The sequence below is a fragment of the Rhipicephalus microplus genome, unplaced genomic scaffold (genome assembly GCF_043290135.1).
Source record: "Rhipicephalus microplus isolate Deutch F79 unplaced genomic scaffold, USDA_Rmic scaffold_43, whole genome shotgun sequence".
In the NCBI taxonomy this organism is placed as follows: Eukaryota; Metazoa; Arthropoda; class Arachnida; order Ixodida; family Ixodidae; genus Rhipicephalus; species Rhipicephalus microplus.
This window is the reverse complement of record NW_027464616.1, coordinates 2,333,186-2,345,892: the sequence shown is the minus strand read 5'-3', so window position 1 is coordinate 2,345,892 and position 12,707 is coordinate 2,333,186. Positions and strand designations below refer to the sequence as shown.

General features: G+C 46.1%; 2 protein-coding genes and 1 long non-coding RNA gene across 3 annotated transcripts; 2 read left to right on the top strand and 1 right to left on the bottom strand.

Annotated features, from left to right (window-relative positions):
* Nucleotides 1-745: 745 nt before the first annotated feature.
* On the top strand, nt 746-1,576 carry LOC142787058 (uncharacterized). Its single transcript, XM_075884691.1, has one exon. The coding sequence runs from the start codon at nt 746-748 to the stop codon at nt 1,574-1,576; it is 831 nt and encodes a 276-aa protein (XP_075740806.1).
* A 1,124-nt stretch (nt 1,577-2,700) lies between these two features.
* On the top strand, nt 2,701-6,061 carry LOC142787059 (uncharacterized). The gene is made up of 4 exons (XR_012889235.1): nt 2,701-2,813; nt 4,451-4,623; nt 5,307-5,339; nt 5,932-6,061. It is a non-coding gene; the product is annotated as an uncharacterized LOC142787059 (long non-coding RNA).
* On the bottom strand, nt 4,372-10,379 carry LOC119176248 (uncharacterized). The gene is made up of 4 exons (XM_075884692.1): nt 9,949-10,379; nt 9,749-9,874; nt 8,185-8,291; nt 4,372-6,006 (listed from the first exon to the last, which is right to left on the bottom strand). Exons 1-3 carry the CDS (start codon nt 10,104-10,106, stop codon nt 8,201-8,203), a joined length of 375 nt encoding a protein of 124 aa, XP_075740807.1. The 5' UTR covers nt 10,107-10,379; the 3' UTR covers nt 4,372-6,006; nt 8,185-8,200.
* Between the last annotated feature and the right edge of the window lie 2,328 nt (nt 10,380-12,707).

The window sequence follows — 12,707 nt, the reverse complement described above, 5'->3', positions numbered from 1 at the left end:
TAGCTATGTCACAAAGAAGAGTCTGCTAAAAGCGTTCCGCCTACGTGTCCCTTTCTGAACTACTATGTAAGTCTTCCCGGCTCGTGCTCGTGCAGCAGAGGCATGCGCTGCTCTGCGCCAAGATGCGTGAGCACGCACGAGGCACTGTAGACGCCCACTTAGCGTCTCGTTGGTTGCGAGGCACTGTAGAGGAGGAGGAGAAAAACTTTATTCATCCCAAAAGGTAAAGGTGTGGTGGTGGAGCGTCAGAGCAGCCTACCCAGCGTAGGTCTCCGCTACCCTCTTGGCCCAATCCAAGATCTGGTCCTGGACCTCGGGCGCCGAGCTGCACATAGCAGCCTCCCACTGCTCCTTACTATTATTGTGTAGAGAATATGGTGGTAGGTTTCGAGTACACACCCAGATGATATAGTCTAGGTTAGCTCTTTGTTGACAGAAAATGCATAAAAGGGAGGGGTAGGCGCCCACATAGCGTCTCGTTGGTTCTCTTTGTAAAATGATTCGTAGGAGCAATCTCTGCGGCGATATATATATGTACCCACTCATGTGTCTATTCACAACAAAAGCCTGTATTATTGCTCCCATGTGATACACTGGTGTGTTCACTGAAATTGCTCTCTTTATATATCTTTTTTGTTTATTTACTTTCCAATGATACGGGTATGTAATCTAACCCATTTTCGAAGCCTTGTTTCATTCTTTATTTCATTCTTTATTCTACCCAGCCAGACAGATTGCTGTCAAAATGTTTACGTTTAAGTCATTACGCAGTGACTTCGGTCAGGAAGCAGCGCTCCTCGCAAAGCGGTACGTGAACGTAGCACGCGGCGTCACGACCTACCGCAACCATCTCGACTTCACGAGGACCTGTCGGGAGAGGAACGTGATACCACGAAGCCTTCAGCTCAAGCGCCTGGTGTACACGGCGGAGGGCAACAAGATCATCGCACAAGCTGAACGGCGGCTACTAAACGCCCGAATTCATGAGTGCCACAGCGTCATCAAGAAGAAGGAATTAGACCTGGTCTTTCTACGACGGCAACTTCAACATCGACTGCCCGACATCTTTCCGTCACTGGAGGAGTTCGCACGAAATGTGGCTGCAACAACAGCGCAGAAACAACAAGCGACCCACAAAAGTAAGCTTGCGACGCTTCAAGGCGAAAAACACCACTACAGTCCTGACAACGAGAATTTCGTCGTCAATCTGTCCTCCAAACAACTCTCCCCGACAGAGCACAGCGTGCTGGCAAAGGGACACAACTTCAACACGACCACGACACGTCCGTCACTGCCGAAGATCATCGCGGCTACGGAGGAAGGCATAAGGCGACTCGACAGCGGCATTCGGGAGAACGTGCGTATCAAGGCTATCGGCGTACTATCAAAAATAGGAAAGCGCAGTGAGCACAACCTGTCGAGAGAGGAGTGTAAGGCGATCCATGCGCTCCGAAATGATGATAAGGTTGTCATCCTCCCGGCCGACAAAGGGGGAACGCAGTGGTCCTGCTCGACAGGGAGGCATACAACGACAAAGTGCGAGACATGCTGGACAGTCCGGCCTACGAAGAGCTGACGAAGGACCCCACACCAAGTGTCCAAAGGGAAATGAACAAGCTCCTGGCGGATATCTTTAAAGCGCACCCGAAGGCGAGAAACGCATACCTCCAGCTCATCTGCCGGAACGGCTCTGCACCAGGATTTTACGGGCTTCCCAAGACCCACAAGCCCACAGTTCCGCTCCGTCCTATCGTGGATTTTACAACATCTCCACTCCGGGCGCTGTCCAAGTATCTCCACCGGACTCTCGCGCCGCTCGTGGGGCAAACACCAACCCACATACGCGACGCCAGCCACTTCTTGGAGCGCATGAGAGATGTGACCGTGAGCAGCGATGAGTGCTTCGTCTCGTTCGACGTCGTATCCCTGTTCACCAGTGTGCCCGTAGCACTAGCGGTATCTAGCGCACGAGCAGCGTTGAACCAAGACGAGCTCTTGGATGAAAGAACCTGCCTGGGCGTCGACGAACTGTGTCGCCTACTGGAATACTGCCTCAAGGGGACGTACTTCAGCGTCAACGGGAGCTTCTACAGACAAGCCAGCGGGACCGCGATGGGAGCGGCAATCTCCGTTACGGCTGCGAACCTCACAATGGAACACATAGAAGAGACGGCACTGGGCTCCTTTATTGACAGGCCGAAAGTATTTGTGAGGTACGTGGATGACTGTTTTTGCATAATAAAGAAGGCAGCAGTAGACAGCTTCCTCGAACATCTAAACTCCGTCGACCAAGCGATACAGTTCAAGGTGGAACGAGAGCGAGACGGGGCGCTTCCGTTTCTCGATGTTTTAAGGCTGGTGCACACCGGCGACTAGTCGCGGTCGCGCGACCATTTGCGACTGGTCGCAAGCAGTCGCGAACGGTCGCAAGCGGTCGCAAAGCGACTGTTTGGGCCAGTCGCTTCCTGACCGATTTTTTGGTCGCGCGACTGCAGTCGCAAAACAGTTTAACCAATCAGCGAAGACCAGAAGTGACGTCAGCCTTTGTTTACGTCCGGTCTCCTCGTATGTTATTTTTTTTTTCTCGTTGCGCTTGCCTACCGCCGTGAGGTACGAACGACACGTACGTTCCTCCATGGATTCTTCCTCGCATCAGGCGAATGCCACCACGGCCAGCTTTGGGTACTCGGCCAAGCTCCTCATCAACGCGACTAAAATGTACCCATATCTGTATGACAAGCGGCACCCTTCTTTTAAAGATCGGACAAAGAAGGACCGGGCTTGGGCAGATCGAAGCATGTTCGGCATGTCGAGTAAGTACCGAGATTTTTTGTTTGAGTAGCTATATAAGCAAAAACAGGTGTGTACTGCATGGCTGGCGTTGCCAATGAATGAACAATGAAAATATTGGTATTTGTACTGCAAGGTTACATGGTTAGTTTGCATGAGATGTATTGACTGTGATGTATGCGAGCGCAGTTGTGTGCATGTTTGTTCTCGCGACTTCCCGAGTTTAACATCGAAATCGACGTGACAGAACATTGTATAGCTGATAATAAAGCTCAGACATTCGAAATACTGCTCGCAGTTGCCAACTCACTTGCGCATGCTCCTTGCTGTGTTTGTACGTCATCGTCTGGCCAAGGGAATGTGTGCTTTTGTGAACGTGCGGCATTTGCAATGCATAATATCTAGTGCGCGGTGAGGGAGGGGGGGGGGGTTACGCTTTAATTTTGCCTATGCATTGCAGTTGTGCTGCTTTAAAAAAGAATGCAAAGTAGCTTCTGCTTTGAGCGCATTTTGTGCACTCCACAGAGGAGCGTGTAATTAAAACATAAAAAAACATGTTTAGCAGCACTCTCAAATGTCCGGATTTGGGAGTCAGACATGCTGTTGATGCCAAATGACATGCAATCGTAAAAAAAAAAAAGATATGGTAGTGTTCTAGTGGCTGGGCGAACACTGAAGGAAAACACAGATGGGGGAATTTATTCCTCTGTAATGTGGCCCAAATCTAATCCTCATTTCTTCACAACTGTTCCTTTCCTCTCCCGTGTTTTTGTCTATTGGTGCCTTTATATTTTATTCCCCGAGGTTATATCTCTCCGCTTTCAACTGTGCCTCGTTTTTGTTTGTTTTCTTTGTTCCTATATTTTAAAGTCAATTTTTCATGTCTGCTTCTATGTGTTGGTATGTTTTCATGTTTTGGTCCCTTTCTTTTCCTATATTTTCCTTCCTCTCGCTCTCTCTATGTTACACTTTGAGTCATATATTATGTTTGTTGCATTTCTTTCTCTCGAAAATTGTCATCTTGCTCTAGTTAGTTTCATTCTTCTTTTCAAGTTATTTAACATGTTTGCTTTTGTTTGACAACAATCGCTCCCGCTGTACACGACAGTTGCGCTTGGCCGATACCAAGGGTATATACTCACCTGTGGAGTTTTGCGCAATGCAGTAATGCTTAGAAAGCTTCACTGTGAAGGTGATAAAGACATCATGTGCTGGTTCATGAAATAGACTTTTTGCAAGTGAACTTCAATTTCCGACAGTATAAACAGCCTCTTTGTTACAATAGCTTGGCAGACATGCTTACCTTCAAGAAACAGTGTACATAACTCTTTGCGCAACTAATCATTGCGTCAGCTGTGATGTCGTGCACATGTAGGTGGACGGTCCAAAACACTAGGTGGGTAGCATTTCTGGAACCCTCGGCTGCAGGTTCCCTCAATCATGTCGTGGTTTTGCAATGTTTAAGCCCCTACCAATAGTTAAGTTTAGATGGCATGCGATTCATTTTGTTGCCCAATATTCAGATTTCTAAGGTGCTGCAGCCGAAATAATCTGGGCAAAGAAAATACAGACCGCTCACAATTGTGCTGAAATAAAGTAGAAAATTTATCAGCGATACAGTATGCACAATACATTCTTACAGCAAGGGTTTTGTTTTCAGGTGTCCTTGTTGAGAAACGATTTAAGAACCTGCGTGATATCTTCAAAAGGAAACAACACGACATACGTGAAAAAACAAAGAAGTGGAGCCGCAGCAGCCGACATTCCAACAATAAAATGGCCCCATTTTGAGGCCATGCTTGAATTAATGGAAGGAGAGTCTGAGCCTGTGGCGTAAGTTCAATATTAGCTGACTATTGAGTACTAAACAAAAAAAAGTTGATTTAATTCACATGACTGTAATACATACACATAAATACTCACATATCAATACTCATAAGTACACTGCACATAAACATAGAAGTCCCAAGAGGTAATTCACATTGGGCATGCATGTGATCATGAACATGATGGCAATGGGCTGTTTTGATGTCGAATAACTGTGGCTACAGCTACGAAGAATAACTCAGTGCATCATTCTTTCTGGATACTGTGCAACATGAGTGCCATTGACCAAAGGTAATGAATAATGCTTACCGTCCATTGAACAGAAAATGAAACGTTTTGGTTAGCATAGCACAATGCATCAGCACAACGCAAAAAATATAGCATACCGTACAAGTGGCACGTGGACAGCTTCACAAAACAGAATATTGAAGACAGAACAGTAAGAATGAGAGAATTGAGTGTACTTCTGTGTCATTCACGGCTCTCATTTATCAAAAGAAGGAAGGCTTAATACAAAATCTAAAGAGATCGCTTATTGCATGTGTCATGAGGCTGTTCATAGACAAGCATTGCACATATTCATTACAAGAATGCAGCATAAGTACTTATATTGTAGCAAAACAGTGAAAATGCTCTAAAGATGCACACGATAGCACTGACAGAATCACATAGTGCATGTTCTCTTGCAGCAGCCACATCACAGCAGAAGAGGCTAACGAGAGGTGAGCATGCACAAAAATTTTCGGTACCATGTGCATGCACTTGAAGCTGTACACGCATGGACTTGAACCTAGAAACATTATTTTTTATTACTAGGTGATTGTACTTTGCAAAATTATCAAAAATACAAGCGTGCTTGAAAGGTGGTGATCAGGTCGTTAGCTTGCCCAAACCACTGCATTTTTTTCAATACATTCAGCACTCAACACTGAACAGAAGCACACCGGAATACATGAGGGCACAGGCATTGTTTCTGTGTGAATGTGGTTATTTTACAACGTCAAATATTTCTGAAAAAGCAAATTATTCATCAGCGACAGGCTGCAATTACTTTTACTTCATCTCCGTGACAATATCTCTTGTTCTCATTTAGATGTGCAGCCTACATAGCATTTTATTAACATAATAGGCACAATAAACTTCTGTATGCACACCTTCCATACAGCAGTGCTCAATCAAGAGGTAACACAAGTGTAAAATAAACCTCGTGTTGAGTGAAATCATAATGGCATTTTAACTCCCAAAGAATGCCTAAAACTGTTCATGTACTAGCGGCATCATCAAATACATAGAAAGAAATTTTCATCACTGCAGATCACCGCCTCGGCCAAGACATGCAGCGGAACCGGAACGTACCCCTGATACGGCTGAGGAGACTCGTGTCGACACCTGCAGCAATGAGTAAAACCTTTATGAATCCACCTAAGTAATGACAAATGAAGGGCATGCTTAGATAGCCAATCTATTAAATCTTAAAAACATGTTTTGTAACCTTCTTCATGTTCTAGCACATTTGGAGAATGTGCCTAATGTTTTCACACCAGATTCTGCTACATGCAATTGCAACACTTTATAAGTTGTATAATAATACTGCCTCCTCCTGCAGTGATGCTTCAGCAACCACCTCAAGAGAGCAGCCACCATCAAAACGGTGTGTAAACAAAAAAATTATTTTAGGTACTCCTGGCAAGAGATCGCAACCACAACTTTTCGAAAAGGATCTCTTTCTGTACATTTAAGCAATATGTATAATTCACTGCAGGTCATGCTCGTCAAGACGACAACGGACCTGCGAGGGCGCTAGGTGGGATATACCGCTAACTCTTACAGGATAAACTTGCAGATTTTTTTCTAACAATCCTGCGCATGCTACAAAATACAAAACTTTATAAGGTTAACGCTCGGTCAAGTTGGTACACAGACATAGTAACAAAAAAGAGTGTGAGAACGACAAGGTAAAAACAGAAGAAACAGGACAGAGCACTGACTTTAAACTGATGTTTTTATTGTGGGCACATTTATACTAAGGCAGACAGAACCCATGTAACTACCGTAATATTTAGACGTTAATATCAGAACATCACCACCCTGTCCCAAAACACGAGTGTCCGTTTCAAAGATCAAAAACCCATTTATTTCTCACAGAGAAGTAGACCCCCTATTGACACATTTATCTTTTAAGTGTGCTATTTAATTTGCTTCAGTTGCTCTATATTTTTTTCTTTCTTAGTGCCGAAAATCACAAACTTAGCTCAAAGTCAGTGCTCTGTCTTGTTTCTTCTGTTTCTACTTTGTCGTTCTCACACTGTTTTTTTTTTGCTAAATGGTGCTTTATGAAGTAACAATGCAACCTTAAAGCATTTGCATGAATCGCAATTCACACTTGCTTTGCAGCAATGCAGGAGAGGGCACAAGCCATGAAGCTGTGGCGCAAGCGTGCATGGAGCACCTTGAACACATCAGAGCGAACAAGGGGGTCATCAAAAAAGATAACATTGGTTTCTTCGCTCTATGTACCGATGCACGCCTCAGAGAGCTACCAGTGCACATTGCACAAGATGTAATGCATGCAGTAGAACTGATGCTGTATGAAGCAGAGGCAAAATTGCGTCAGAGCAGTGAAGCAAATTGAAGTGTTTATATATATAAAGTCAATGACACCCACCTTTTTTTATCTTGTGTTCACTTTTCTAGTCCTAACTTAAAGGGGTCATGACTGGTCACTCAACAATTGACGGTTGTCAGCAAAAAACAAAACTACAGAGTAAAATGTGCTAGTACACGTGTGAAAAGGGGCCTTAAGAGATTATTTTAGTCAAAAATATGCCGTCGAAGTGCTCGGCTCCTAAAACTCAACCTACCACAAGTGACCGCCATTTTGTCATGGCGTGCGAGACGTCACAAGCCGAAGGAGCAATGGCAAATGGTATACGCATTGCACATTCACAGGACCCATTTTGACATCCGAAATTATTTGCTGCAAGTACCAGCGCTACATTGCCGACACAGTAGCCATGTTTCGACCCCTGGAAGTCATTTAGCTTTAGTGGAGAGTTCAACAATGCGTAAAAATTTGATTGCAAACGCAGTTGATGACAAAACACGACCGTCTGCCAGAATGCACACTGTGCAGCAGCTTGTCAAGCAAGCGGTTCGTGATGTCATGGATAGTGAGTGCGTCAGTATTGCCCAACTGTCAGGTGACTAGCTCGTTTATAAAAATATGCAATTAAAAATTAGCAGCTTGACCAAATCGCTCGAATTTCACCAGCTTGTATGTGAACATACAAGAATCAGCTCATACAATACACATTATGGTTGAAAATTGGGTGTCATGACCCCTTTAAGGCAACTTATTTCTGTGATAATTGTAGCGATAACCGTGCAATAACTCAAATATTTTAACATGAATTATTTATTTTTGTGTTTTCATGGTTATATTTGGACATGACAGTTTTCCCTGTAATGTATCTGTTGTGTCACGGGTGATTTTTTTCTTGTTTGGTTAGCTTAAGAAGATGCTATGTACATAAGTTCTGTAAGCAATAAAATGCATTTACAACCCACCTTCACCTTGTACGCCTCAAGTGCTGTTCACCACTTTGTCCTGCCAAGGCACCTGACCGTCTGTGACGAAGTAGTGCGCCAATCTATCTCGCACTTCCTTGGCATACCTACAACGCATAAGTGCCATGTGAAATTTCTGTCGGCACAGCCATGATGGAAGACACACACTGTAAAAGGAGCATGCTGAGCTTGAAAATCTCACGCATAGTTGCATTTCAGTGTCGTAGTCATGACGCTACATTGCCAAAGTGTTCCTAATTTTTATGTATTAATGAGCGCTACCTCTGCTGTCTATTTTCTACGACATCATCACAGCTTCTGATAGAATGCATATTTGCTGACTAACTTTAGAAATTTCGATATGTCAAGTTTCATGGCAGCCAAGGTCAGTAACTGCTCGCATTTGGACAAAACCATTGTAAACTTTTGAGAGAACGATTGCCCTGTACAGTTAAACCAAATTAGGGCTGGTGCACACCGGCGACTAGGAGCGGTCGCGCGACCATTTGCGACTGGTCGCGAACGGTCGCACTGCTTGTGCACTCTGCAAGCTGTCGTATATGCAGTGAATATTTCTGTGCCTACACATTTTAGCGAATCATAAGCATGCATCAACCTTTTCATGGAAGAGCGTACGTGCTCATATCACTCAGGTTGAAGAAGGGCAACCTAAACGTACCTGTAGCAATTTCCTTAGCATGGATTTCTGAAAAGCTGTAAATTCAAGGAGAACCTATTTCGCAAAACGTACATCACTCAAGTCTATTGTTCAAATTGCTTTCACACAATGTGCTACCGTCCACAATACGTTTTGCCACTGCACTACTGTCCACAGTGTATTGGGTCACTGTCATTTTAACAGAACATACGTATAATTGTAGCAAGGTGCAGGGGTTAAACGCTGCCCATGTTTGTGAGAAATTTTGCATGTGTACTTGTGCAAACACACACCGTCGTGCATGCAGATACATAAAGGGTGGTTGGTTGAACTTCCTCCCTCCCCGATGCTGAAAAATATTTTTGGCATGAATACTCTTTGAGTGCCTCGAACAGCACATCAATTTGTCCTAACAATTTGTGCATAATTGTACTCGCAAAGCTTAGGATTGTGTTTCACTTATTTTGTAACATCATTAATAATTGCGTTCTATATAGTACCTGTGCATCAGGATAACAGAAAACGGGAACTGACCGGTCCACAATGTAATGTCATTGTGTAGCGCAGAATCCCATTTTCTGGGATTTTACAAGCGGAAACCACGTACTGATTACGCAATAAGCCACAACAGATGGTTTTGAAATATTCACCACCTGAGATTCTTAACGTACGTGCGCAAGAAACGCGCCAACTTAAAGTGCATTTCGCCTCCACCTAAAGGCGATCGATGCGGCCGTAATCAAACCCGTCACCTACGCGTAAACTGCCGGCCGCAGTAACGACTGCATCATCGAGCCAGCATACGTCATAAATGCAATTCGTTCTATCCGCCCAAGCAAAACTTCCTTACAAGCGAAGCGCAGCCGCAAGCCACAGCATATTGATCTTCAAACCACACGCTCTTACCTAATGGTCATGGCCAGGCAGTCGTGCGCCGAAATTGTAGGCCGGTGGTTTGTGTCCTGCTTGGATATTGCGGGGCGCAGCAGTTCGAGCACAGTATCGAACGTTCGTGGCGGCATCCGCATGAAGCTAACCCCCAAAAATAGAATGAAATAACATGTTATGCACTATCTTATAAGCACGTAAAACACCCATAAACTTACTCTCGGAAATACTCCTCGTCGTGCGAGCGCAAGTCGGGAAGCAGACGCCCTGTGTGGCCAGGCACTTCTCGCGAGCGAAGGGACGGTCTCACCCACCACCGCCTTGCTTGCTTTGAAGGCTTTTGTGCTTCCAGCGCTGACACGTTGGCTGAGCACATCAGCACCGCCACAACCTCTTCATCACTCGACTCGAAGACTATGATGCTGCCGGGAGAACGCACACACACACAGCCGTGAAAAACAAACGCATCGCGCTCAGCGGGCTCCGTATCTGATCAGCTGATCGTCGCCGGTCGCCCAAGTTCTCGTTGATAACGAGATCTGTACGTGACTCTCCGGGTTTGCGACTTCCGGTCGCTCGCATGAAGCCTTGCCGGTGTGAACGTCGCTCGCAATTTGGTCGCCAGTCGCAAATGGTCGCGCGACCGCGGCTAGTCGCTGGTGTGCACCAACCTTTAGTCAGACGACAGGGCGAGCGCATGACCTTTTCGGTGTATAGAAAGCCAACTCACACCGGCAGGTATTTGCATTTTTCGTCCTGTCATCCAACTGCCCACAAAGCTTCAGTGGTTTCGGCACTCCTCTCACGTGCACGAGTAATCTGCACGTCGGAAGGTGAGAGGAAGAAAGAAGAAAAGAGGATTGTCGCCGAGCTACGAAGGAATGGCTACACAGAAGCGTTCATCCGCCGGGCGTCACGCCGTTTGTCGAGACGACAACCACCGCACCGCGGAAAGACACCTGCAAGCGACACACCGCCCGACCCCCTTTCCGCCCTGGCCACACCACCGCACACGAGAGAAACGAAGACGCCGAACAACTGCGTCGCCATTCCATATGTGCCGGGCATAAGTGAACAGCTCTCGAGAATCCTAGGAAAAGCCGGGGTCACGGTAATCTATAAACCTGTTTCGACGCTCGCTCGCTTGCTACCGCGGCCGAAAGACCGACCTCCGAGGGAGCTACACCCGGGCGTTGTCTACAAAGTGTCGTGTTCTGGGTGTCCAGCCTGCTACATAGGCGAGAGCAAGTGTTTCCCGGAAAGAATGCGCCAACACAAGAACGACGTCAGGAAGATGGAAGTGCAACGTAGCGCTCTGGCGGAGCACTGCGAGAAGCACGACCATAAAATTGACTTAGACGGCGCTTCTGTTATTGAAACAGAACGGAATTTGGGAAAGAGGCTCTTGCTCGAGTCTTGGCACATTCAGCATACACCTGCCAACGTGAACCGCTCGCTGGGAACAATGCCTTCGGTGTACGTTCACGGTCTCCGAAACGTGGTGGAAAGGGAAAGCCGGAGCCGTGGTGAGAGAACACGACGCGACGACACTTTCATGACCAAGACAGTCACCCCCTGAGGAAGGGACCGAGTCGGTCTCGAAACGTCGGGCTCTTTTTGAACTGTGGCTGGAGCAATTTCAATTTTCTAAACTTTTCTACCCAGCCAGACAGATTGCTGTCAAAATGTTTACGTTTAAATTCTTTATTTTGCATAAGCTGTCTCCTTGTTCTACGCAATGTCATTAAGTGCTTGTGTTTCTGTTTTGTTGCCAATACAGTGGATTTGTGTGAAGAATTTACAGTGTGGTGCTACAAGCCTAGTCAGGCGGCTCATGATGCCGCTTTTCGTGTCCTGCACCCCGAAAGTCATGTATAGGCACCCGACAGTGGACCAAAGGGTGCGACGAAGCTTTCTAGGCTGCCTCAGCATTGTTGGTACCGACCGCCAGGGATACTAAGAAAATGAAAATCTCGCTGAACACATTGAGACGCTGAAGTGTCAATGCCCTTTTTGGCACGTTTTCAGAGAACGCTTCCTGGGTGCTTACATACTCAGCCGTGACCTGCCTGCTCACAACTAAAACAAAAATGGCAGCATATCTACGGAGTGAATGATGGAGAGTGGGGCGAAGCAATAGTCCGTCCATTTGTTCTTGCTTTCGTCCGTCCATGCGTCCGTCTGTGTGACCGTCCATGCGTCCATCCGCCCGCCCGTCTGTGCGTGCGTCTGTTCGTGCGTCTGTTCGTGCGTCCGTCCCTGCGTTCGTCCATGCATCCGCCCCTGCGTCCGTTCATGCGTCCATCCATGTATCTGTCTGTGTGTCCGTTCGTCCATCTATTCAACACTCCATGTACCACCATCTCGCATCTTTTCATCATATATTCCCCATATAGAAGCACCGCCATTCAGTGGACATTCCAAGGACTAAACGAGAGGTGGCACACGCACACTTTCTTACGGCTTGCGCTTCGGGTCTACATCCCACCTTTAACCACCTCGAGTTCATGGTATACACTACTTCACTGTATTCATGGCACTGCGGCCCAACGCTCGCTAAACCTTTCTAAAACCAAGGAGGTTAGGTCCAGCGAGTATAACGTAGCAACCTTTTCCTGTCCTGTCATGTAGGGCTCAATGTACATGCCAATGACTGCTAATGGGTAATGAGAGACAGGAGAATTCGGCATTTACTTTTTTACGGCTTGCGCTTCGTATCTACTTCCCACCTTTAACCACCTCGAGTTCATGGTATATACTAGTTAATTGTATTTATGGCAGTGCACTCAACGCTCGCTAAACTTTTCTAAAACTAAGGAGGTTACACCCAGCGAGTATCACGTAGCAACCCTTTCTTGTCAGATAGTGTTCAATGTGCATACCAACGGCTGCTAATGGGGAATGAGAGACAGGAGCATTCGGGTTTTAGTTAACGCGCACGCCTCGAAATTTTTATTGTTCAACAAAATACAGGAGA

Excerpts from the sequence above, each read along its gene's own strand:
- LOC142787058 (XM_075884691.1), top strand. The coding sequence starts at position 746 with ATGTTTACGTTTAAGTCATTACGCAGTGACTTCGGTCAGGAAGCAGCG.
- LOC119176248 (XM_075884692.1), bottom strand. The coding sequence starts at position 10,106 with ATGTGCTCAGCCAACGTGTCAGCGCTGGAAGCACAAAAGCCTTCAAAG. Across the intron at positions 9,875-9,948 it reads GACGAGGAGTATTTCCGAGA|CTTCATGCGGATGCCGCCAC; the intron begins GTAAGTTTATGG and ends TTTGGGGGTTAG. Across the intron at positions 8,292-9,748 it reads TGCCTGGCCATGACCATTAG|GTATGCCAAGGAAGTGCGAG; the intron begins GTAAGAGCGTGT and ends TATGCGTTGTAG.